The 23857-nt window shown below is 34.7% G+C and overlaps 1 protein-coding gene across 5 annotated transcripts in view; it reads left to right on the plus strand.

Moving 5' to 3' along the window:
• Nucleotides 1–23857, plus strand: part of Col4a5 (collagen type IV alpha 5 chain) — a 199513-nt gene that overhangs the window by 50766 nt on the left and 124890 nt on the right. For all 5 annotated transcript variants that reach the window (XM_029534119.1, XM_029534120.1, XM_029534123.1 and 2 more), the window contains 2 exons: nt 12412–12471; nt 17630–17719. In XM_029534119.1, coding sequence (XP_029389979.1) covers nt 12412–12471; nt 17630–17719 — 150 coding nt within the window. The remainder of the gene's footprint in view (nt 1–12411; nt 12472–17629; nt 17720–23857) is intronic.

A 23857-nucleotide genomic window follows, 5' to 3' on the forward strand; every position in this document is an offset into this window, starting at 1 on the left:
CCCCCCCCCGCCCTGCTCCTCTCTCCTATTCTGCACCCACCAGCCTAGCTGGCCTTGTGAGCTTCGAGGAATTCTTCTGTCTCTAGCTCCCATCTTGCTGAAGAAGCATTGAGAAGTCAGTTACTCACTACTGCACTGATAAGTGGTGAGGCTTTGACCTCAGTTCCTCACATCTGTACAGGAGGCCACTAAGCAGCCTGCCCTGCGTCTGCATCATATTTTAGAGAGCCACTTAATATTTTTAGAGCTGAATATGGAGAAACTGGCAGGTGCTGTTTTGGTTAAAAGGCTTTCTAACTGATTAATGTGTTCAGCAATAATTTGATTTTTAAAGAAAACTTCCATTATTGTGAGAAGAAAATGTTTCCTCTTCATAGAAAATCTGGCAAAATGTCTTGGCTTTTGCTCAGAATTTGTAAGCAAATGAGAATCAATTTGAAATATTGGAGACATCGAGGGAATGATTCTGGTTCTGCCTCTGTTACTGATGGGCTCTGAATTTTCTCACATTTAAAGTGATAGGAGCACATTAGTTAATTTATAAAATCCATTCCAACTCTTCTAACACTTTTATTGTAAGCATTTATTATGGGGAGATATGATGTGTTTATGACTTATGATAGGATATCATGTAAAGTTGTACAAAACTATTCAACTTTGAGTCCAACAATAAGCAATTAGCAGTTGTTCTTCCTGTGGAGATTTTGTGTTGTGTTGTGATGGTCAAGAAACTTTTTTTAAATCCAATTTAAAATAATGTCTGGGCTAGAGAGGTGAATTGGGAGTTAGGAGCACTGGAAGATCTTCCACAGGAACTAGGTTCAGTTCTCAGCATCCATATGGCAGCTTACAACCATGGTCTATACAATTCCCTCTTCTGGCTTCCATAGGCACCAGGCACACATGTGGTACAGACAGAGACATATACCCACATACACATAATAAAATATCAAACTAAACTAAAATAATGTCTTCTAATAGTGTCTTAAACTCATAAGAAGAGCCATTACACGATGGAATGACATAGATATAGCCCCAAAGTTTAACTCGTACTGAAAATCACCAGTCCTCTTCATCATCATGTTAGAATTCCACAATCAGTAAAATAATGTGCAAATAGTTTTTATCAACACCTATGTTCCATTGTTCTTCCAATACTATACCATTTCCAAGTAAATAAATAAGGTGTGTTTTCATATTTTGAGTATGTGAATGTTAGTTATATGCTGTTTCTTGTAATTGTAGGCTTTTTGATATAGTTCCCAGTAACTGTGTTTATCCATGCAGTGCATTTATTAAGTCATCTTTATTTCAACAAGTGCTACAGTGTATTTATTTTCCTCAATTTTTTCCTACACTTTTTAGAGTAGAAGACTAAATACTAAATACTAAATACTAAAGCATCTGTGTAAGCAGGCTCTTTGTTATTTTCTGGCTTATAAAATCTAATTTGTGTCACTATATTAACGTATACTCGCAACTTTATTAAATTATTTTCTGATGAAATTCTTTTTAATTTTCTATCCCTATGGTCATTTAATCTGTGTGACATTTGTGTTTCTTTTCCAAAATCCTTTCATTTCAAAAATCGCTAGTACTTATGTTAAATACAACTTCATCACATATTATGAAGATATATATATATATATATATATATATATATATATATATATATACTTTTACATATTTACTTCTTGATTAAAAAAACAGTCTGATATTTATCCTTCACATTCAGTACTATATATCTGTTTTCTGGCATTGTTTGGTTAGATTTGAATCCTTTCCTTAAGTTCAATAGAATTATACTGAAATATTACGTTGTATATGATCTTTAGACTACAGTATATGGTCACTTTTAATAAATATCTGGGATTTAACTCATAAATTTGGCTTCTTTGTTTAATGGGTACATTGTATTATCGATGCCCATTAGTATAAGTTTGTTAGTCATGTTCAAATTTTCATATGTCTTTACAGGTTCTTTTGTTTGTGTGTTATTTATGAGAAGTTTGTTTAAGATCTACAACTACATAGATTTGTGTACCTTTATCAATCTGTTGGTTTTTACTTTATATATCTTGGAGATGTTATTTGTGTGCATAATTTAAAGTATTTTAAACAGAATCTTCCTTGTGAACCAAATCTTTTATCATCGAAGTGATCTTGTTTTATCTTTTGTAATGTGTTTTGCCTTAAAATCCATTTTGTCTAAAATTAATGTAGTGATACCAGCTTTCTTTGGTTATTATTGTGCCTAGCCTCTTCTTTTATTTCATTCTTTCTATGTAATCATAGTCTTTTGATGTCTCTGATAAATGTCATATCATACATTCTGAAATTTGCTTCCTATTTTTTTGAAGTTCTAAGGATATTTGTTTCCAACATTTTCCTCAGTGTTCTTACCTAAGATTTTACTAGTATTTTCAAACATAGTAAGGATATGTAATGAAAACAATTATACCTTCATCTAGACTCAGTATTTTTCTGTTTGCTTTACATTTCTGTCTCTTGCTGTCTAGTGTTTCTATGTGTGTGCAATAATTATTTAAAAGTAATTTATAGACAGTAAAACACCATATACCTAAAAACCTCACCACAAATTGTCTTATATTAGCCTAATAAAATATTACCCTTAATAAAATCAATAATTTTAAAGGCAGATGTCTATTACAGTTGTTTATATCCTGCTTTTGTTCATTTTCTTGAAATTCCAAATTTCAAGATGATGTTTGAAGAAAATATTCCATGGGCATCTTCTGTATATCTTCAGAGGAGAGGGGCTGTCCTCCCAGTAAACTTTATTTTCAAGAATGTTTTAGGGAAAAAAAAAGACTTGAGAACTTGGTGATAACTATTGTACTTTGCAAGCAAAGCCAGATGAGTTGACTTATCACTATAATAAAAACATGATCTCAAGAAAAACAGAGTTGCTACTCATGAGATGTGGAAACTCTGTGAATACCCAACTTCTTTTCAGCAACAGCAAGCCATGTAACCTTTATGAAGGTCCATTTTGCATGCTTAGCATCACCATGAGGAAATGGGAGCTTATGGAAGCCCAGGATATGGGCCTACATTCTTATGACCTATTTTGGAAGTCTCAAATTTTTAGGAACATCTCATAACCCTGGGGTAAGCCCACTGAATTTTCAAGTAAAGAAATGTCTTAATATTTTCTTAGATGTTGACAAGATGACCTTCCTATGTTTTATTTCTTTACTTGGATTTTAAATAGCATCTTTGATATATAACTTTTTTTTAATTTTATTTACATTTCAAATGCTATCCCGAAAGTTTCCTATACCCCTCCCCCCACCTCTGCTCCCCTACCCACCCACTCCCACTACTTGGCCCAGGCCTTGCCTTGTGCTGGGTCATATAAAGTTTGCAAGACCAAGGGGCCTCTCTTCCTAATGATGGCCGATTAGGGCATCTTCTACTACATATGCAGCTAGAGACACAAACTCAGGGGGTACTGGTTAGTTCATATTGTTGTTCCACCTACAGGGTTGAATCCCCCTTCAGGTACTTGGGTACTTTCTCTAGCTCCTCCATTGAGGACCATGTGTTCCATCCAATAGCTGACTGTGAGCATCCACTTCTGTGTTTGCCAGGCACTGGCATAGCCTCACAAGAGTCTGCAATATCAGGGTCCCTTCAGCAGAATCTTGCTGACATGAGCATTAGTTTTGATATATAATTTACACAGTATTCAGTTTGTCTATTCAAAGCATATGTTCAGTAGTTTTATAGAATATATACAGAATTTTATAACTATACCCCAAATGATTTCTGGACCTTTTTTTATCAATATGTTAAAAAAAAAAAAAAAACCCGGGCTGGTGAGATGGCTCAGTGGGTAAGAGCACCCGACTGCTCTTCCGAAGGTCTGGAGTTCAAATCCCAGCAACCACATGGTGGCTCACAACCATCTATAACAAGATCTGATGACCTCTTCTGGAGTGTCTGAAGACAGCTACAGTATAATAATAAATAAATAAATCTTTAAAAAAAAAACCCACATCCCTTAGCTTTTCCTTCCCATTTACATCAGCCACAAGCAACTGCCAGTCTGCTTGTTCATATAATTCAATATATTCTCAACATTTAATAGAAGTAAGCACATGCCAGAATAAAATTTTGTATTTGTGTTTTTTTACTTAATACAATATTTCAAAAGTTTATGGATTTGGTGGCATGAAATAATACTTCCCTCCTCTTTATTGTCAAATGATATTTCATTGAATATATATACTACAGTTTATTTAATTAGTTCATCTTGATATATATCTGGGTGTTTTCTCACCTTTGGAATATTATTTGTAATCATATTTTGTAATTTGTAATGTAGACATACATAAGAGATTTAACAGACATATCTTTAGTTTTCTTAGATATAAGCCTAAGGATGGAATAGTTTGTTCAATGTGTTTAATTGTTTTGGTAAGTGCTAGACTGTTCTAAAGTGGCTATATTGTTCTGCAACCCTACCAGTGATGTATCTAGGCTTTATCCTCAGTGATGTTATTATTGTCTGTCTTTTTAAACTAGAGATAGTATGTATGAATTCTTATTTCCTCATGTTTTTGGTTTTCATTTCCCTCATGCATGGCTAATAACATTGAGTATGTTTGCACATGCTTTCTGTATGTATCTCTTTAAAATATATAATTATTCATATTTCTTGCCCATTTTAAAATTGAAGTACTTGACTTCATAATGTCATGAGGGCTATATATATGCATATACATATATATATATATACAGTGAATATACAATACTATATATTTATAAATCACATTTCTTATAAATAATATGTAAATATATCCTCATAAAGGTGTGTTTACCCTATTAAGTATTTTCACTTTTTAATTCTGATAGTTTTCAAATTAAAAAAAAATTAATTCATACTCTAACTGCAGTCTCCCCTCATGCCTTTGCCCTTATCCATTCATCTTCCCTTTCTCCTTAGAAAACGGGAAGCCTACTATTGATATTAACCAGCCTTGGCATATCAAGTAGCAGTAAGACTGAGTTCATCTTCTCCTATTGAAACTAGACGAGGCAGTCCAGGATTATGGAAAGGGTCCCAAAGGTGGGTACAGAGTCAGAGACAGCTCCTTTTAGGAGTCTCACATGAAGACCAAGCTACACATATGTGCAGAAGACCTAAGTGAGAGTCCTAAGAACTTGCTGGTTGGCAGTTTGGTCTCTGTAAGCAACTATGGTTCCAGGTTAGTTGTTTTCATGTGGTGTCCTTGACCCCTCTGGCTCCTACAATCCCTTTTAGCTCTCTTCTGCAAGATTTCCCAAGCTCTGCATAATGTTTGTTGGTCTCTTCATCAGTGTCCATAAAGCTGCTGGGTGAAGCCTCTCAGATGACAGTTAAGTGAGGCTGCTTTTAATAGTGTGAGAGGTAGGCTTTCTCTCTCATGCATGGGTCTCAAGTTGGGCCCTCAATTTCTGCTTCAACTTTTACCCTGCATATCTTGTAGGCAGAAAAAATTGTAGGTGGAAGGTTTTGTGGGTGTGCTGGTGTCCCAATCCCCCACATTAGAAGTCTTGCTTGATTACAGGAGATGACCAATTCAGGCTTCATATTCCCCATTGATAGAATTCTTAGCTAAGGTCACCCTCACAGATTCATGAGAGTTTCTATTGCACTAGGTTTGTAGTTCTTCCCAGAGATGCCTCCTGGATTCCAGTTGTTTATTTTATCCTCTCCCTCTATCCTCTCCTCACCTGCTTCTTTCTGTTCCTATCTCCACCACATCCAATCTTCTGTTCACCTAAGTTGTCTATTCTAGTTCTCTTCTCAGTGAGATTCAATTGTTCCCCCCCTTAAGCCCCTTGTTACTTAGGTTCTTTGGGTCAGTGGAGTGTAGCAATTTTCAACTAATATCTACTTAGGAGTACATACCAAGTTTGTCTCTCTGGGTATGGGTTAATTCGCTCAGAATGATATTTGGCATTTTCATTCTGATAATTTTAAAGTCTTTAAAAAGATTTTCATTACCTTTATTCATGTGTGTTTATCTGTAGTGTATGATTGAATGGCATGTGCACATGGGTGTCTATGGGGGCCAGAAGAGATATCTCCAAACTGGTGGACTTACAGGTGGATTTGAGCTTTTGACATGAGTGCTGGCATCTAAACTGCCTCTCTGTAAACGCTGCAAGCATACTTAGCTGCTTAGCCACTTCTCTGGCACTTTTCGTGAATTTTCTAAGAGGGACTGACTAAAGAGATGTCAGCAATATGGACTCCAGTGTTTTCTTTTCATCTTTTTAATAATTTTAACTTCTCAATATGTTACCCATTTTAAGAAAAAACCATGAGGAGGCATAAAAGACCAAGGATAGCCAACACAATCCTGAGCAAAATGAACGAAAAACAAAACAAAACAAAACAAAACTGATATATAGACCAAATAGAAAGAAACTGAAGAACTAAATGTTAAGTACTTCACATTCAGCCACTTTATATTCAAAAGAGATGCCAAAATATAAACTGGGGAAAAGAAAATATCTTCAACAAATTGTGATGTGAAAACTAGATGTCCTTGAATATAAAGGGGAGTAGGGAGGAATATATGGGACAGTTCAGAAGAAGAAAGGGGGAAGGAGGATTGCAATAATTAAGTTACAATCTAAAACATTACAAATAAAATTGTACTCTTCAAAAAACATGGATGCCCATATGCAGAATGAAATTAGACCCTTATTTATCATCATACTCAAAAGCTAATTCCAAGTGGGTCAAGAGACCACAGTGTGAAACCTGAAACAGTGAAATGGCTAGAAGAAAACAGAAGCTTCCGTATATGACATATGCATAGGAAAGGACTTTCTGAGTAAGGTTTCATTTGCCCACAATTTAAAGCCAACAAATGACAAAAGGAACTTCTGCATGGCTAAAGAAACAATCAACCAGAGGAACATCAATATGAACTAATGAGTATCCCCAGAGCTCCCTGGGACTAAACCACCAACCAAAGAGTGCACATGGTGGGACTCACGGCTCTAGCTGCATATGTAGCAGAGGATGGCATTGTCTGGCATAAATGAGAGGAAAGGCCCTTGGTTCTGTGAAGGCTTGATGCCCCAGTGTAGGGGAATGTCAGGGCTAGGAATGGGAGTGGGTGGGTTGAGGAGCAGGGGGAGTGGGGGATAGGAAATTTTTGGTGGGGAAACCAGGAAAAGGGATAACATTTGAAATGTAAATAAAGAAAATATCTAATAAAAAAAGAGAGAGAGAGAAAGGAAGCCTACCGAACAGGAGAGATTGCTTGCCAGCTGTGCATCTGACAAAGATTCAATATTCAGAATATACAAAAACCAAAGAGTGTAAATGAACAAACAGACAAACCCAAATGACCCTTTCAAATGATGGACCTGGAAAGAGAGGGATCTCAAACGAAGAGAAGAATGGCAAATAAACAGCTTTAAAATGTTCATTGTACCTAGCCACTGGGAAAATGTTTGTCAAATGAACTTTGAGATTTTTTTCTTTTACCCTAGTCAGAATGGCAAAGATCAACAAAACAACTACCAACAAATACTGTTGGAGGTGTTGGGAACTGGTTCAGCCACTTAAACTCAGTATGGAGAATTCTCAAAAAGCTAAAAATAAATCTACCCTATGACTCAGGAATACCACTCCTTGGCATGTGGTCAAATGACTCAACATCTCATTCCACAGATAATAGTTCAGCCATGTTTATTTCTGCTCTATTCAAAATATCTAGAAAATAAAAACCACCTAAAGTACCCTTCACCCAAAGAATGGCTAATGAAAATGTAGTATGTTTGCACTGTGGGACACTATTCAGTTATTAATGAAAAAAATGAAATTACAAATCTTCCCATGAATAGAATTAGAAAAGATTGTACTAAATGAGATGACACAAAGCTAGGAAGATTAATGTCATATATTCTATCTCATCTGAGGTTCTTTTTTTATTTCTTTTTTATTAGATATTTTCTTCATTTACATTTTCCAGATATTAAGATGTGAGTAGACAATCTCAGTTTCTCCTTTTCTAATGTTTAAAAATTGTGGCTTGAGTAAAGAGTGACTCACAGAGGCTCTAATATTTTGATATCTGGCTCCCAGTTGGTGGCACTGCTTTGGAGGGTGTTGAAGGTATAAAGGTACTTCATTTACACTTGTGTACTCTAAAGATACTTCATGATATGTATAAACAAATATTTCAATTTACAAAAGATGACAATGCCCAAAACACTTCAAGCAATATTCTAATCGGTTTTATTTTCATATTTTAACTTCTAAAATTATTTCTATACTTATCCTATACCTACTAAGTGATTATTTTCGAGCAATAAATTTTTGAGCAGTTCCATACTGTTTTAATTATTATAGTTTTATGTTATGTTTTAATGTGGTATAATATACACTTTGTTCACTTTTTCTTTAATTTTTCTATATTTTCTCTTAGGATAAAAAAGAAAAAGATCTACAGATCCATAATTATCATGCATTAACAAACTTGTATGATTTTATAGAGATAAACTTTCCCCCACAGTACTGAAGCAATGAAACTAGGTCTTGGGAGGCAGAAGCAAGAGTTGTACATGTTACATGTTAGTCTGAGACATAACTCTGCCTCAGAAAGAAGCCAATAAACACTACTTGCTGATTGTACTTTTCATGTGGCCTTGGGAAATCTTTTCAACTGAGATATGTAATGTTCATTTTATCTCACTATTGGTCTCATCTAAATTTGTCTTTAACTGTATGGCTTAGTATAATAGTTAACTTTTTTCCTTTAGAAATCTTTCCTGCCTATCCTTTTGAGTGCTATAAATAATTGTCAGACTCAAGGGAATTGTCTTTTTTAACTCTAATAATTATTGATACCAGTCATTTTCTTTTACTTGGTAAATCCTATAGAACTCTAGATAAAGCTTAGTCTACTGAGGGAGATCATATTATCCATATCTGTCATAAATGAGAAACAAACCCTAGAGTGTATAGACAGTATATCCATGGTCTCATGATGAATCAGTTGCTACAGAAAGATCAGGATATATTCCTTGTATGTTATTGGGTTTTTTTTAAATCACTGCTATAGCATTATTCCATTTAATTTAAATTTCATTTTCATTTGTTTACAGCTAGATAAGCAAGCACCCGGGTCTGCACAGTTTTTATATCACTCATGGACACACTATTGTGCTTTGTGCCAATATGAGTAGATACTGCCTAAAAATTAAAAGCTATTCCATCTAATGAGATATATACTTAGGGCCACCTCCTTATGGCTGTCCATTAATTACAACATGGAAAGCGCCATCTAGTGGTTGGTGTGTTACAATGACTTGGCTTTTTTGGTGTGTCCCCGCCCCTCTCCCCCACCCCAAAAAAGAATAACAAAATCCTATTTAAAAAAATAACCTATCTGGCATAAACCGATTATGACTTAAAAATTTAAATTAAATTCAATCAAAATTTTTATAATTCTTAAATACAGGATATTTAATTCTATTTTATATCCATAGTTGTGACTCCAGGAAATGGAGTTGCAGACAGTTGTGAATTGCCATGTGGGGTCTGGGAACTGAACCTGGGTCCTCTGGAAGGGCAGCCAGTGGTCTTCACCAGTGGGCATCTCTCTAGCCCGATATTCTTAAATGTTTTAAGGGGTTTTCTCTCTAAAGTATACTTCACATTTGTTGATAATGAACTTTGATATGATGAATGATTAATTTTGAGAAACATTGGATATAAGGAATGCTACAAGTATATAAAGTGTTTTATTTGTTTATACATTTTATTTTTAAGATTTAGGTGTTATTGTTAGATATTGAGAAGTGCAAATACATGTGTAATGGGAGTTCATATTATTCTTAATTTTATTAATAAAATTCTATTAGTCATCTTTGCACTATATTCAGGACGGTAATCTCTTTTCAGAGGAAAATTTATTATAAATGTCTGAAACTTCAAAAGATGTTAATTTTAATTTATAACAAAATCTCTTCTGCATATATTCCTAATTAAAATGTAGGTACATTTACCAATGTCAAATATTATTATATTATTATCCATTATAAATAAGAATTACCCTTTGTTCTTCAATTAATTTCTGTAATTGACTGTTGACAATATGTACAATATAATTCAGGTATTATGACAGTTGACTATTCTTATCTCAAGAATTAGTGGAATTTCAGGATAGCATTTAAAATGTAAATGAAGAAAATACCTAATAAAAATTGAAAAGAAAGAATTAGTGAATGTGTGGCTTCTAAATTTTGTAAATTCATAGTTTGGAATCAATAATTCATCTTTGCATAAGCCAGAATTACATATTTTAAGTTGACCTCTGTTCCTAAACTTAGTATTTTATATGAGTTTATTTATATTTTTATCTTGTGCCTAACAAGTCTTCTTGCCTTCAATAATAACCCTTCTCATTTGATGAATGACTGTGCATCAACAAACCTATAATGTAGTTAAAATGTAATACTGAAAACAATAAAATCTGTGTCCCTAATGTGTACTAGTAATGACCGCATAACTATGTAGTTTGCTTCCTATTACTGTGCTAAAGTCCATTACCAAAAGCAACTTGGAGAGGAGAGGGGTTGTTTTGCTTTCATGCCCCAATCACTGTCAATCAGCCCATTCCTGAGAGAAGTCCAGGGAGCAAGTCAAGGCAGGAACTTGGAGGCAGGAACTTAAATAGAGGTCATGGAGGAGCGATGCTTATTAGTTTGTTCTTCTTGCTTGCTCAGCTTGCTTTCTTAAACAACTCATGACCGCCTGCCCAGACTTGACATTTCTCACAGTGGGCTGGGCCCTCCCAAATAAATCACTTTGGGGGAGAATGCTCCAAAGGGGTCATTTTTTTCAACTGAGTCTCCCTTTCCAAATGACTCTAGCATGTGTCAAGTTGATAAAAATGTACCCGTCACAATAGCAGACTTTAAGCTAAAGTGTCAGAGTGTGCTTTTACTGGAACACACTCTTATAACCAGGAAAACAGGTTTCAACACGATGGTGGCATCTAGTTTGAGCTGAAGTTAAATAATAAAGATTTAGGGAGATTCTCCAGTAATGACTAGAGGAAGACAAGATAGGAGGCTAGTATACATGTTAAACTACAGGTGCTGAAGATGAAACAATGATTAACAGCATTTTATATTTTCCTTGTACCAAGCTTTCAGAAGCCAGTTTGACAAAATGTGTTCAGCTTTCTTGAGCATAAATGCTGTGTTGTTTGCATATGTTATTCTAATTTCTGTTAGGTTGTTTTGTCCTAAGCATTTCAGCTGTCCAGTAGTGTATGGTTTGGGATGTTAGAATGTCACTTACTATCTCCCCATTCTCTATGTGTTTTTATAGTAGAGAATGATACTTTTCTGGGTCCAGAACATTACTCCCTAGTGTGGTCGAATTCAGAGCTTCTAGCCTTTGCATGAAGCTTGGAATGGTTAAGAATTGAGCTATTAGTGATGAAAGAGCAGGCACATAGGGGAAAAGGAGATAAAATACAGCATTAGATGCTTTATGATCCACTTGTGAATGCCGAGAAGTAAGCTGACATCAAGTGGCAGCTATTCTTGGCTAGTTTCTAAGGTCATGTGCTGCTACAGACTGAGAAGTGATTCATTACAAATGATCTTAAAAGAAGAAGAAGAAGAAAAAAAAACAAAAAGATGTTCTTACAACCTGGACAAGTGACAAAGCATATCAACCAGAATGTCCTATGAATTCTCTTTTCATTTTAGCATCTTTAAAAAGATATTTCTCAGCTGGACATGGTGGCACACACCTTTAGTCCCAGCACGGCAGGGGCAGGGGCAGGGGCAGGGGCAGGGGCAGGGGCAGGGGCAGGGGCAGGGGCATCTCTGTGAGTGCAAGTCCAGCTTCGTCTACATACTGAGTTCCTGGATGGCCAGAAACTGGGTGATAGAGAGACTCTTGTGTTAAGAAAACAAAACCAAAAAGATATTTCTCAGCATGTAAAGGAGATGTCTACAAAACCCAGCAACTTGATTTTCATTGCTTCATGTTGTTTTCCAAATAGCACACATATTCTACAACACATGTGCATCACACACACACACACACACACACACACACACACATGCACGTGCACGCACGTGTGTGCGCGTGCCCACACACACAGAATAAAAAATGTAAAAAATGAAGAGATATTTATTAGTTTAAAATTATAAACTTTTATTTTCTCATTGTGAGAAATTGAAAGAAATACATACAACAAAATCTTGAATATAAAAAGCCATTGTTGGTTGCCTGCATCCTTTCATATTTTTCTTATATTGATTTTGAATGTTTGAATTGCTGCCTTAAGTTGATTTCTAAGTCGGAGAGTTGCTGTTTAGTTTGTATTTAATGATTTCTCCCTTTTCTTCCTATAGGCCTGCCATGGGTGTTCTCCTGGATCTAAATGCGACTGCAGTGGTATAAAAGGAGAAAAGGTAAATTCTGAGTAAAAAAAAAAAAAAACTATTTGTAAATTAATTGTACAAATTAGGCTTCTATCAGTTCCCAAATAAATAAAATATATTCTACTGCATTTCTTAATTTAGAGTGGGAACTGACATGGATGAGACTGTGTCAGGATCAACATCTCATATATATATAGTTTGTGATATAATAAATATTTTAGGCTTAGTACATATAAGTTCGGTTACATTTTCTTTTCTGCTGGGGATTGGATTCAAGGCTTTGCACCATCTAAGCAAGCAGTCTACAACTGTGCCACATTCCTAGTTCCTTAAAAAACAACACAAAGGGACAATAAAGCCTCAGAAGCTACTGAGAATTCTCAGGGTGCACCTGGGGAAAGGACAAGGAAATGGGCAGGGAATGGGAAGCAGAGATCGGGGAGAATAAACAATATTAAATATGGATAAAAGTTCTTTGTAAACATCTATTACTTTACAAGTAAATCATTCTCTTCTGTTGTGTTTTGGATAGGGTCTTCTTTGTAACCCTAACTGGCGTTGAGCTCACTATGTAGACCTTGAATTCACACAGAACAACCAGCCTCTGTCTCCCAAGTACTGAGATTAAAAGTGTGAGCCATCATATTCAGGTTTACAGGAATAATAATAATAATAATAATAATAATAATAATAATAATTTCTAGATCTTAGTCTAGACAAAATACACCTCAGATGACATCTAACTTGATGGCTTTTGTCTTCTAGTGCCTTATTTGTCTGTGTGTCAATAACTGACATCAAATTAGAAATTTCAAACAAGATAATGAATTATTCACAGAAGAATTATGAGACAGAGATCTTACATTACTCTTTCCTCTTTTTAATTCAACAAATATTTTTAACGAATAAACAGCTATTACTAATTATATATGAAGTTATGAATCATATCTTTAGTGAATATTCCAGTTAGATATAGAAGTATTCATTCGTGTAGTAAAAGATGCTTAAAAGTCCTGGTGTCAACAATTTCATCTATTTATATTATTTATTCATTGTACGCTATGATCTTATTTACAAGTCCCATTCTGTCATGTAACACACTACCCCCTAACAGAACATCTCTTAAGAGTTCTTAAGTAGTAGTCTAGATAACACTTGTGTGAGTTACGTTTTTAAGGGAATAGCTTTGCAACAAGAATGCTTTCTATAGTGTCAAAGTATTAAAGAGGATTCATTTGAGATCACAGAGGAAAGAAAGTGAAAGGGAATGTCTTTTAAAGGAAGGAAGCACACACGAAGAATTTACATGTATGCAGTTATTATTGCTTATACTTCTCAGTCTGCAAGATGATGGATGGGTAAATTCTTACCAAATTCATAATTATGGTCACAATGACCTACAGAAAATGGTTCAGACTCCAGAGTGCCTAGAAAAGAAGGAAGACATGGTGGAATACATGACAGCACAGAGTGGAGAACAAAAAAATAGAGTTGAAGATTCCATTCAAATTCTTGGTTAAGTATTGTATTGAGGCAAATTCACAGAATCTAATAAAAAGAAGAGTAGAGGCTTAAAATAACTGAGTATAGATTAACCGTTGTTTGGTGAACGGATAAAACTCTGTTTAATCAATCAGCCAGCAACAAACTACTTAATACAAAAAAAAAATGCTCTTTAGATGAAAATAAGAGAACCTAGTATCTCTTTCTACAGTATGCAATTAAAGCTTACCAAGTAAACCCAACCAATAATTTAAAAAAATTACAAACCACAGAAAATTATTAAAATAATATAGATGCTACATTTTGGAATTTGAAGCTGATAAAGTTAATATATTTATTAATTTAAAGGGAAAACCTGTTCAAAATCGGTGAACATGTAGTAACCACAGATCACTGGAAAATACATGAAAAAGAAACTTGAAATTTGACAAAGAAAAAGCAGTTATCCAAGAAGTATGATAGCAAAACTGTTGGCTTGGAGCTGCTTACAAATGCAGATTTCCAGGCTCCACAACTGTAAGTTACCCATCTCATTCTGGTAATGGTGGAAAATAATTGGTTTTGACAAACTCTCCAAGTGGCTCTTTTATAAGCTAGAGTTTCAGATCTGTATATCTTCATTTTGACAGTAATTAAAATTCTTCTAATTATAGTGTAGCAACTGTCTCATTGTGGTACAGAATTATAAAGACAAAACAAGAATTATACAGAATAAGATATTATTCTTTTAATTTCTTCACTAAGAACTTAGCCTTGAACTTGCACAATTTGCAATATTCTAACTGAAAATAATTTACAACTAGTTACCAATATAACACTTTGTCTTATTTTTTTTCCTATGTCCACAGACAATTGTGTTTCTTGACAGTTCTACATTATCCTTGAAGTACTATTCTCGTGCTGCCTGGAGTGACTTACGCCTGACATACTAGCACTCAGGCACCATAAGCAAGAGGACTAGAAGTTCAAGGCCATATTAGGTACACAGCAAGTTGGAAGGCAGCCAACTTACATGAGATACTCAAGAAATGCACAAACACTACTTTTACGCTCATTTTCAGGAAACATTTTTATTGTTTATAATAAACAGCCCTTCTTGAAAGGGGTGCTACTTTAAAGTATTTTTAAACTCCAGATCTTAGGTAATCAGTAGATTAATCTTCTTTAAACTGGTGTGCTGGGATGTGCCCAAGGGTAGAATACTTGGCTTTGTATTATATCTGGGACTGTAGATTTGATATCTATCACCACAAATAAGTAAACTGGACTTATCATGAAATAGTTTTCCTTTGGATAATTTATCAAAATCTGAAATACTGCCTTTATTCTGGATTTAAGTAAAAGCACTCACTAGAAAATAAGGATGTATATGGATTTTTTGTTTATTTTTTATTATTTTCTTTATTTACATTTCAAATGTTATCCCGTTTCTTAGTTTCCTCTCCAAAAATCCCCTATGCCCTCCCCCCTTCCCCTGCTCCCCAACCCACCCTCTCCTGCTTCCTGCCCAGGAATTCCCCTATACTAGGACATAGAACCTTCACAAGACCAAGGGCCTCTCCTTCCACTGATGACTGACTAAGCCATCCTCTGCTACATATGCAGTTAGAGCCATGAGTCCCTCTGCGTGGTTTCTTTGATTGGTGGTTTAGTCCCAGGGAGCTCTGGGAGTACTGGTTAGTTCATATTGGAGCTAGAGAAAATATCCAAGGAGCTGAAGGGGTTTTCAGTCCCATGGGAAGAATAACAATATAAATGAATTTCTATTGAATATTTGATCTATTGGACACTAAGAATACAACACTGAAAAAGCCATGACTGTTTCCATGTAGAGGCAAAGGAGAAGGTGATGTCCAGGTTAACATAAACTTCTGACTGAGACAGATGAGCTCTGTTCTGTGTATCAAGTTTACACTTAGGAAAATTATAAAACTTCTCTCTCATGACTTTTCACACACAAAATGAAAATAATAATTTTACTTTGTCTTAAAATGGGGGGAAAGTAAGGTAAAACACCGAAGGGGTTTAAATAGTCTGACAAATAGAAAAAGTTCAACATAGGTGGGCTATTTTTACAGTCTTTCAAGTTTTAAGTGTTTGGGGAAACGCTTAAGAAAGTTGCTAAAAAGAATTTACCATTACTATTTTTAATTTTCCAGGGAAAAAGAGAAGGCAATAAAAGAATCTAAGTAATACTTATATTTGAAAGATAGCAAAAAGAGAATAATATATTTTACAAATCCTTTTTTTTATTCAAACATGAACAAGCAGGATATGTCAGTGGTTTGTTTTAAAGTTTGTCTTTCAGAAATAGGCAACCACTTCACATTCAGTATATAAATGTGTGAAAATTACAGCACAAATTGATAGTGGTTTAAAAGGATTATATGTAGGCACATCACTAGTGTTAGCTTTTCTTCCTGTTCATTTTAAGAAATGAGGTAGAAAACCACTCTTTTTTTTTTTTTTTTTGCACAGAAAAGCTATGTTTCTTTTACTTTAGCAAATGTTCTACCTTTGAAATTCTCAAGAATTGTTCTTCTTGTTCTTTTCTGCTACTGTATAGCATCTGCTTTTCTGTCTCTAGTTCTGTGATAATGGGAGGGAATTTCAGGATATACCATTAAAAGTTATAACATTTTATTGCTCTCAACATAATTAAGCTTTTAGCATCCTCTATTTTCTTCTACAAATTTTACTGGTGCATACATATACATACATGTATGTATGTAACAAAAATAATTAAAGGGAAAAAAGGCTATCAATTTGTGTGGAAGGTTATGGAGCATTGGAAGGTGGGCACCTGGGAGGGGCAGGAGGGGACAAAGGGAAGGGGAAAGATGATGTGATTTTATTGCAATTAAAAGCACATAACAATTTAAAAAATATTTTTATATTAATTCTTTAGCGTATATCTCTCTGTATATGTGTGTCTCTGTGTGTGCATACATGTCATGTTTGTCTGTGTGTGCACGCACATGCATGTGTTTGTATGTGTATGTGTCACAGTGTCTGAGAGCAGAAGTCAATTCTCTCCTTCCATTCTGTGCTTCCTGAGAATTGAACTCAGTCAGCCTTTACCTGCCTAGCTACTTCACTGGCCAGCACTCTCTATTTTCAGTCTTTGGTTTATTCCCATTTATTTCTGTAGTCCAGATAGTACTTTTGCTTTGAAAATACACATAGTGTACTCTAGACATTTGACGGTTGTATACTCTAGATGCCAGCTGAAAATTCAACATGTAGCTATTTTGTGCTTTGGAAAATATACAAGAACTAGGTTGTGTTTTCTTTTTACTTTTCTTTCTGGGTAGAGCAAGCAGTCAGAGTTTTAATCCTAGTTCTGATAGTAACAGACCATTCAATAACTTGAGATAATCTAGCTCTTAAAATGTGAAAATTGTGATATTCTTAATTTCTCCAACTTGCCTTCTTTATAATGAATGAGGTTAAAGCAGTTATTATACTCTTACTTTATCTCTGATATATTGTCTAACTCTATAAGCAGCAAAGAGGTTATATTTACTATGTATGATATATATTGGGGATGATATGTATTTTTTTCTTCTCACACTTTACATGTTATTAGATACTGTGGACAAAAAGTATCACTATATTATGTTGCTTTCATCTATGTCTGTGCTTAAAAGTTCATAAATGACTTTACATTCTTGTTTAATTGCAGGGAGAACGGGGATTTCCAGGTTTAGAAGGTCATCCAGGTTTACCAGGATTTCCAGGTCCAGAAGGCCCTCCAGGACCTCGGGGACAAAAGGTATTTTTTTCAGTAGCCAATCAACAATAGCGGAGGAATTAAACCACCATAAATTTGAGACAAGCTATCAAATCAACTAAACGTTCACTGAATCGTAATGAGAAAATAGTGTTTAAATAAAAAAAAAAACTGAGTTGAAGGAACTCTTATTTTCTGTATTCATTTATCCCTTCTTTCCTGTTTTTCCTCCTTCAAGAAATGATTAATTACCTGTAGTCCTTTGTCTAGGAGCAGAACCCCATAAAATTTTCTCATTTTTCCATTAGCATGTGCATTGATACTGTTGCTGTTCCAGACTTCTTGGTAATCTTGCTGTTAGAAGATTTCTACCTCTTCTTCTGTGATGGTTTCGTGAGGCATAGATGCAGAGATGTTTATGCAAGGCTACATTCCCCCAAATACACTGATCTCTGGTTTTTGTCCAGTTGTATGTGGTTTTGTTGTTGTTGTTGTCATTTCATGATGTTCTTCATTTGCCATAATGAGAGATTTCTTTGATGAATAGTGGTAACTAGCCTTATTCAGAAAAAGTGTCTCTTCACCTCAGTGTTTCTAATGTTTAAATTAGGATATTACTGTCATATTCAGGTATTTTTTCGGGATATCATTTGTTGTATATGGTTTTTGGAATTCTTTTTACTTTAAACTTTTCCTGGGGTGAGGCAAATAAACATCTTCTCACCCCATATGAGCACCAATGGCAGACCATGTTATGATTTAACCAAAGTCCAAATTATGGTGACCAATGAATGGATTGGACTTGCTAACTGAACATGAATAAGGGATTACATACAGAAGTGTAGGTGACTGCAAAACAGCTGTATCACTGCAAGGTTCCACCATATCATGGAAAATGATCTCATGGAGGCTGTTGTGGAGTCTCACTTTGAATCAGCTTCCTAACTCTATGTACTCTAGCATCTCCCTAAATCAGATACTGAATGGGGGAGGGTCAATTGTTTAAATCTCAGATAAGTGTCTCTAGAGTCATTTTTCCTCTACCTACTAGAAAGTGTTAAAGTTCAATTATCATTATCATAGGTCTGATGCATATATATTTTTTCCATAAATAAGAGTAGCATCTTTATGTGTATGATAAGATAGGGAAGGGGAAAAGATAATAGTGAATTTTGAGACCAAGAAAAGTTTCTTTTAGTTTTTAATGGCTCTTTTGGCTCAGAGCCCTTTTCTATCTGTGGTAGATTGACTGGTAAAGTGGTGTATGAAAGGTCCAGCTCTATTCACTTTCCCAAAAAGCAAAAAAAAATGTTTTTTGACTTAATAACATTTTCCCTCTAGCTTTATTATTTAATATAATGATGGTGTACCATATCATTAGAGGATTAAGAAAATCAAATGGATATCGCCAGGTAGTCTTTTTAAGAAAGAAGGAAAATTAAATGATTGGAGATATTTTAATATAAAGCTCACTATACCCGAGGGTAGATGTTGTGAGAATGAGGGTACAACTGTGAGGAGGGAGTTTTTTCAGATTCAGCAGTAAATGAGTCTTGTGCTTAAATACACTGAATAGAACTTCATATGAACACTAAGGAAATACTAACACTCTAAATGACTGACTACATAGAATTCTGATAGATGGGCCATTCAAATGAATTTCCTAGGTGCTATAACACAGCAAGTGTAAGAATAGCAGTATAATACTTGCCACCCAGAAATGGCAAAGAAGTAGTGCATAGTTCTAAATCATGAACTGAGTATAATACAGCAAAACAACTAAATTCTTCCACGTCTCAGCACACTGGAACTTAAGCAGCAGCATTCTGAAAATAAAGTGGGAACACAAATTGATTAATTTTCAGCTATGTTATGGAAATGAGTGCTTTGAAATAGAATGTAATTTGAACCATAGAAAAAGCTGTTTCTCAAATGTGAGTTTATCTGGGACCAGGGCCAGAGTTTCTTGTATAGCATGGATATTAAGAGTAAATATTTGTGTTTTATTAAAAGAAGTTACATTACAATTATTTTAAAATAATTTAGCACTAACTGAGACTCCTTAATATTAGTATAATAGTTTATGAAGATGTATTTGTTCGCATATTAAGTTTAGAGAGTATTACTATAATTCCTTTTCATTATTTATAGAGTGGGAGTGGGAAACAGCTTTTTAAACATTTTACATTCTACAGCTTAATGTGTACTTTTGTGTGATTGGAGATTTGCATTTAAAGTAATATACATGTTTATTCTTCATTGGTATATTCCTTTTTATGAACATATAGATTTGTAAAATAAACTGTCCTATTAGCATAGTTGCTTAAAGTGTGGTACTGAGATGTGTGTGTTTATTTATGTAAATGCACATTTGTAGTGTTGCAAAGGAGTTCTTTGCTAAATTAAATGTTGTTTCTTTTCAATAGATAATATATTCATTTTATTCACAATTAGTAAATATTATGAATACAATGAAAAACTCCTTTCCACCTGTGTTCATTCATCCCTGAATATATACCCACATTTTTATCCTCTTTGTTTTTAAAATAAGATGTATTATGTTTATTTTGTTTTTTTCTTATATCAGTGTTCTCAGGATATGTTATTCTTTTTTCAAGATTTATTTATTTATTATATGTAAGTACACTACACTGTAGCTGTCTTCAGACATTCAAAAAGATCTCATTACGGATGGTTGTGAGTCACCATGTGGTTGCTGGGATTTGAACTCAGGACCTTTGGAAGAGCAGTCAGTGATCTTAACTGCTAAGCCATCTCACCAGCCCCAGGATATGTTATTCTTACTACATTCAATTTCATTGTATATATAAGCTATGAATTAGTAACAAGCTCCCTATTCATGATTATGTAGTTTTCAATAGTTTGCTGCTATAAAACATAACTGCTGAGATGAAAATCTTTGATTAATTCTTATTGCATCAATAAGCATGAATTAGAAAGATAAATTGTGGGAAATGGGTGCCCATGTATGCACATGTGTTTTTACACATATTACAAGATCACTATTTCCCAAACATTTATGATTTACCTTTGATTTAGCAACAAAGAAGTTTTAAAACCTTCTAAAAACCTTTTCTAGTTGTCATTATGGTAGAAGAGTAAACTTTCAATATACTTTTAATTTGCATTTCTCTTTTTATGATTATGAATATCCTTCTTACAGATCAAAGTTTCCTTTGTCTTCCTGTGATATCTATTTTCATATCATTTGCCCCTTTTATTGTGACTTGGTGCTTTCATATTTTGTTGAGCTATTTGTTAGGAAGATTATTTCAATGCACACACTGTATGTTGTATTATTTTACCCTTTGTCTTTTGCTTTTCTAGGCATGTGCAGGAAAATTTATACATTTATGAATCTGTCTTTAAGTCATATGGATTTTCATGAGAACAAATCTTATGCACTTTGCGGATATATATTAATTCTCAAAAGTTTTCTTTCAGTATGTCATTTTATTTTTATCCTGTGTGAATATTCTTGTGAAACCCATCCTAGTATACTGTTTGTGATTTAAGATCCCACCTTAAACACAGTCCCACAACACCCAGAGGAAACTCCACTCCAGGCTCTCTAACACGCCCAGGATCACAGAATCACAGGATAACAGAATCCCAAGAGTTCGGTCATACCAGGATCTCAGGGTCCCAGAGGCAGCTTGACTCCCAGGAACTCTGACACACCCAGGATCTCAAGATCACAAGATCCTGGAATCACAGGATCACAAAGACAGCTGGACTCTGAGGAGTTCTGACACAACCAGGATCACAGGAAGGACAGGCTCCAGTCAGATATAGCTAGGGCAGGTAGCACTAGAGATAATAAGATGGCAGAAAGCAAGCACAAGAACATAAGCAACAGAAACAAAGGTTACTTGGCATCATCAGAACCCAATTCTCCCACCATAGCAAGTCCTGGATCCATCATCACACCAGAAAAGCAAGACTCAGATCAAAAATCACTTCTCATGATGATGATAGAAGACATAAATAAATTCCTTAAAAAGATAAAGAGGACACAAGTAAACAGGTAGAAGACTTTAAAGAGGAAACACAAAAATCCCTTAAAGAATTATGGGAAAACACAATCAAACAGGTGAAGGAAATGAACAAAACCATCCAAGATCTAAAAATGGACATAGAAACAATTAAAAAAAATCACAAAGGGAGACAACCCTGGAGTTAGAAAACCTGAGAAAGAGCTGATAGCTATAAGCATCACCAACAGAATACAAGAGATAGAAGAGATAATCTCAGAGGCAGAAAATACCATGGGAAACATTGACAAAACAGTCAAAGAAAATGCAAAATGCAAAAAGCTCCTAGCCCAAAACATTCAGGAAATCCAGGACATAATGAGAAGACCAAACCTAAGGATAATAGGTATAGAAAAGAGTGAAGATTCACAACTTAAAGGGCCAGTAAATATCTTCAATAAAGTTATAGAAGAAAACTTCCCTACCCTAAAGTCAGAGATGCCCATGAATATACAAAAAGCCTACAGAACTCCAAATAGACTGGACAAAAAAAGAAATTCCTCCTGTAACATAATAATCAAAACACAAAATGTACTGAACAAAGAAAGAGTATTAAAAGCAGTAAGGGGAAAAGGTAAAGTAACATATAAAGGTAGGCCTATCAGAATTACACCAGACTACTCACCAGAGACTATGAAAGCCAGAAGATCCTGAACAGATCTCATACAGACCCTAAGATAACACAAATGCCAGCCCAGAATACTATACCCAGAAAACTCTCAATTTCCATAGATGGAGAAACCAAGATATTCCATGACAAAACAAAATTTATACAATATCTTTCCACAAATCGAGTGCTACAAAGGATAATAGATGGAAAACACAAACACAAGGAGGGAAAAGCAAGAAAGTAATCTTTCAACAAACCCAAAAGAAGATAGCCACACAAACATAATTACACCTCTAACAACAAAAATAACAGGAAGTAACAATCACTTTTCCTTAATATCTCTTAACATCAATGGACTCAATTCTCCAATAAAAAGACATAGACTAACAGAGTGGATACATAAACAGGACTTAGCATTTTGCTGCATGCAAGAAATGCACCTTAGCTGGGCGTGATGGCGCACGCCTTTAATCCCAGCACTTGGGAGGCAGAGGCAGGTGGATTTCTGAGTTCGAGGCCAGCATGCTCTACAGAGTGAGTTCCAGGACAGCCAGGGCTACACAGAGAAACCCTGTCTCAAAAAATAAATAAATAAATAAATAAATAAATAAATAAATAAATTAATTAATTAATTAATATTGAAAAATAAAAAATGAAATGCACCTCAAGGACAAAGGAAGATACTATCTCAAAGTAAACGTTGGAAAACAATTTTCCAAGCAAATGGTCCCAAGAAACAAGCTGGAGTAGTCATTCTAATATTGAATAAAATTGACTTTCAACCAAAAGTTATCAAAAAGGATAAGGAAGGACATTTATTACTGATCAAAGGAGAAATCTACCAAGATGAACTCTCAATTCTGAACATCTATGCTCCAAATGCAAGGCACCCACATTCATAAAAGAAACTTTACTAAAGCTCAAACCATACATCGTACCCCACACAATAATAGTGGGAGACTTCAACACCCCACTCTCAGCAATGAACAGATCACGGAAACAGAAACTAAACAGAGACACAGTGAAACTAACAGAAGTTATGAAACAAATGGATCTAACAGATATTTATAGAACATTTCATTTTAAAGCAAAAGAATATTCCTTCTTCTCAGTACCTCATGGTACCTTCTACAAAACTGACGATATAATTGGTCACAAAACAGGCCTCAACAGATAGAAGATGATTGAAATAATCACATGTACAGATCACCATGGACTAAAGATGGTCTAAATTCCAACAAAACAATGGAAAACCCACATACACATGGGAGCTGAACAATGTTAAACTCAATGATAACTTGTTCAAGGAAAATATAAAGAAATTAAAGACTTTTTAGAATTTAATGAAAATGAAGACGCATCAGACAAAAACTTATGAGACACAATGAAAGCAGTGGTAAGAGGAAAACTCATCGCTCTAAGTGCCTCCAAAAAGAAACTGGAGAGAGTTAGCAGCTTGACAACACACCTGAAAGCTCTAGAACAAAAAAGAAGAAGAAGAAGAAGAAGAAAAGA

Source organism: Mus pahari, chromosome X (assembly GCF_900095145.1).
Source record: "Mus pahari chromosome X, PAHARI_EIJ_v1.1, whole genome shotgun sequence".
Classification (NCBI taxonomy): domain Eukaryota; kingdom Metazoa; phylum Chordata; class Mammalia; order Rodentia; family Muridae; genus Mus; species Mus pahari.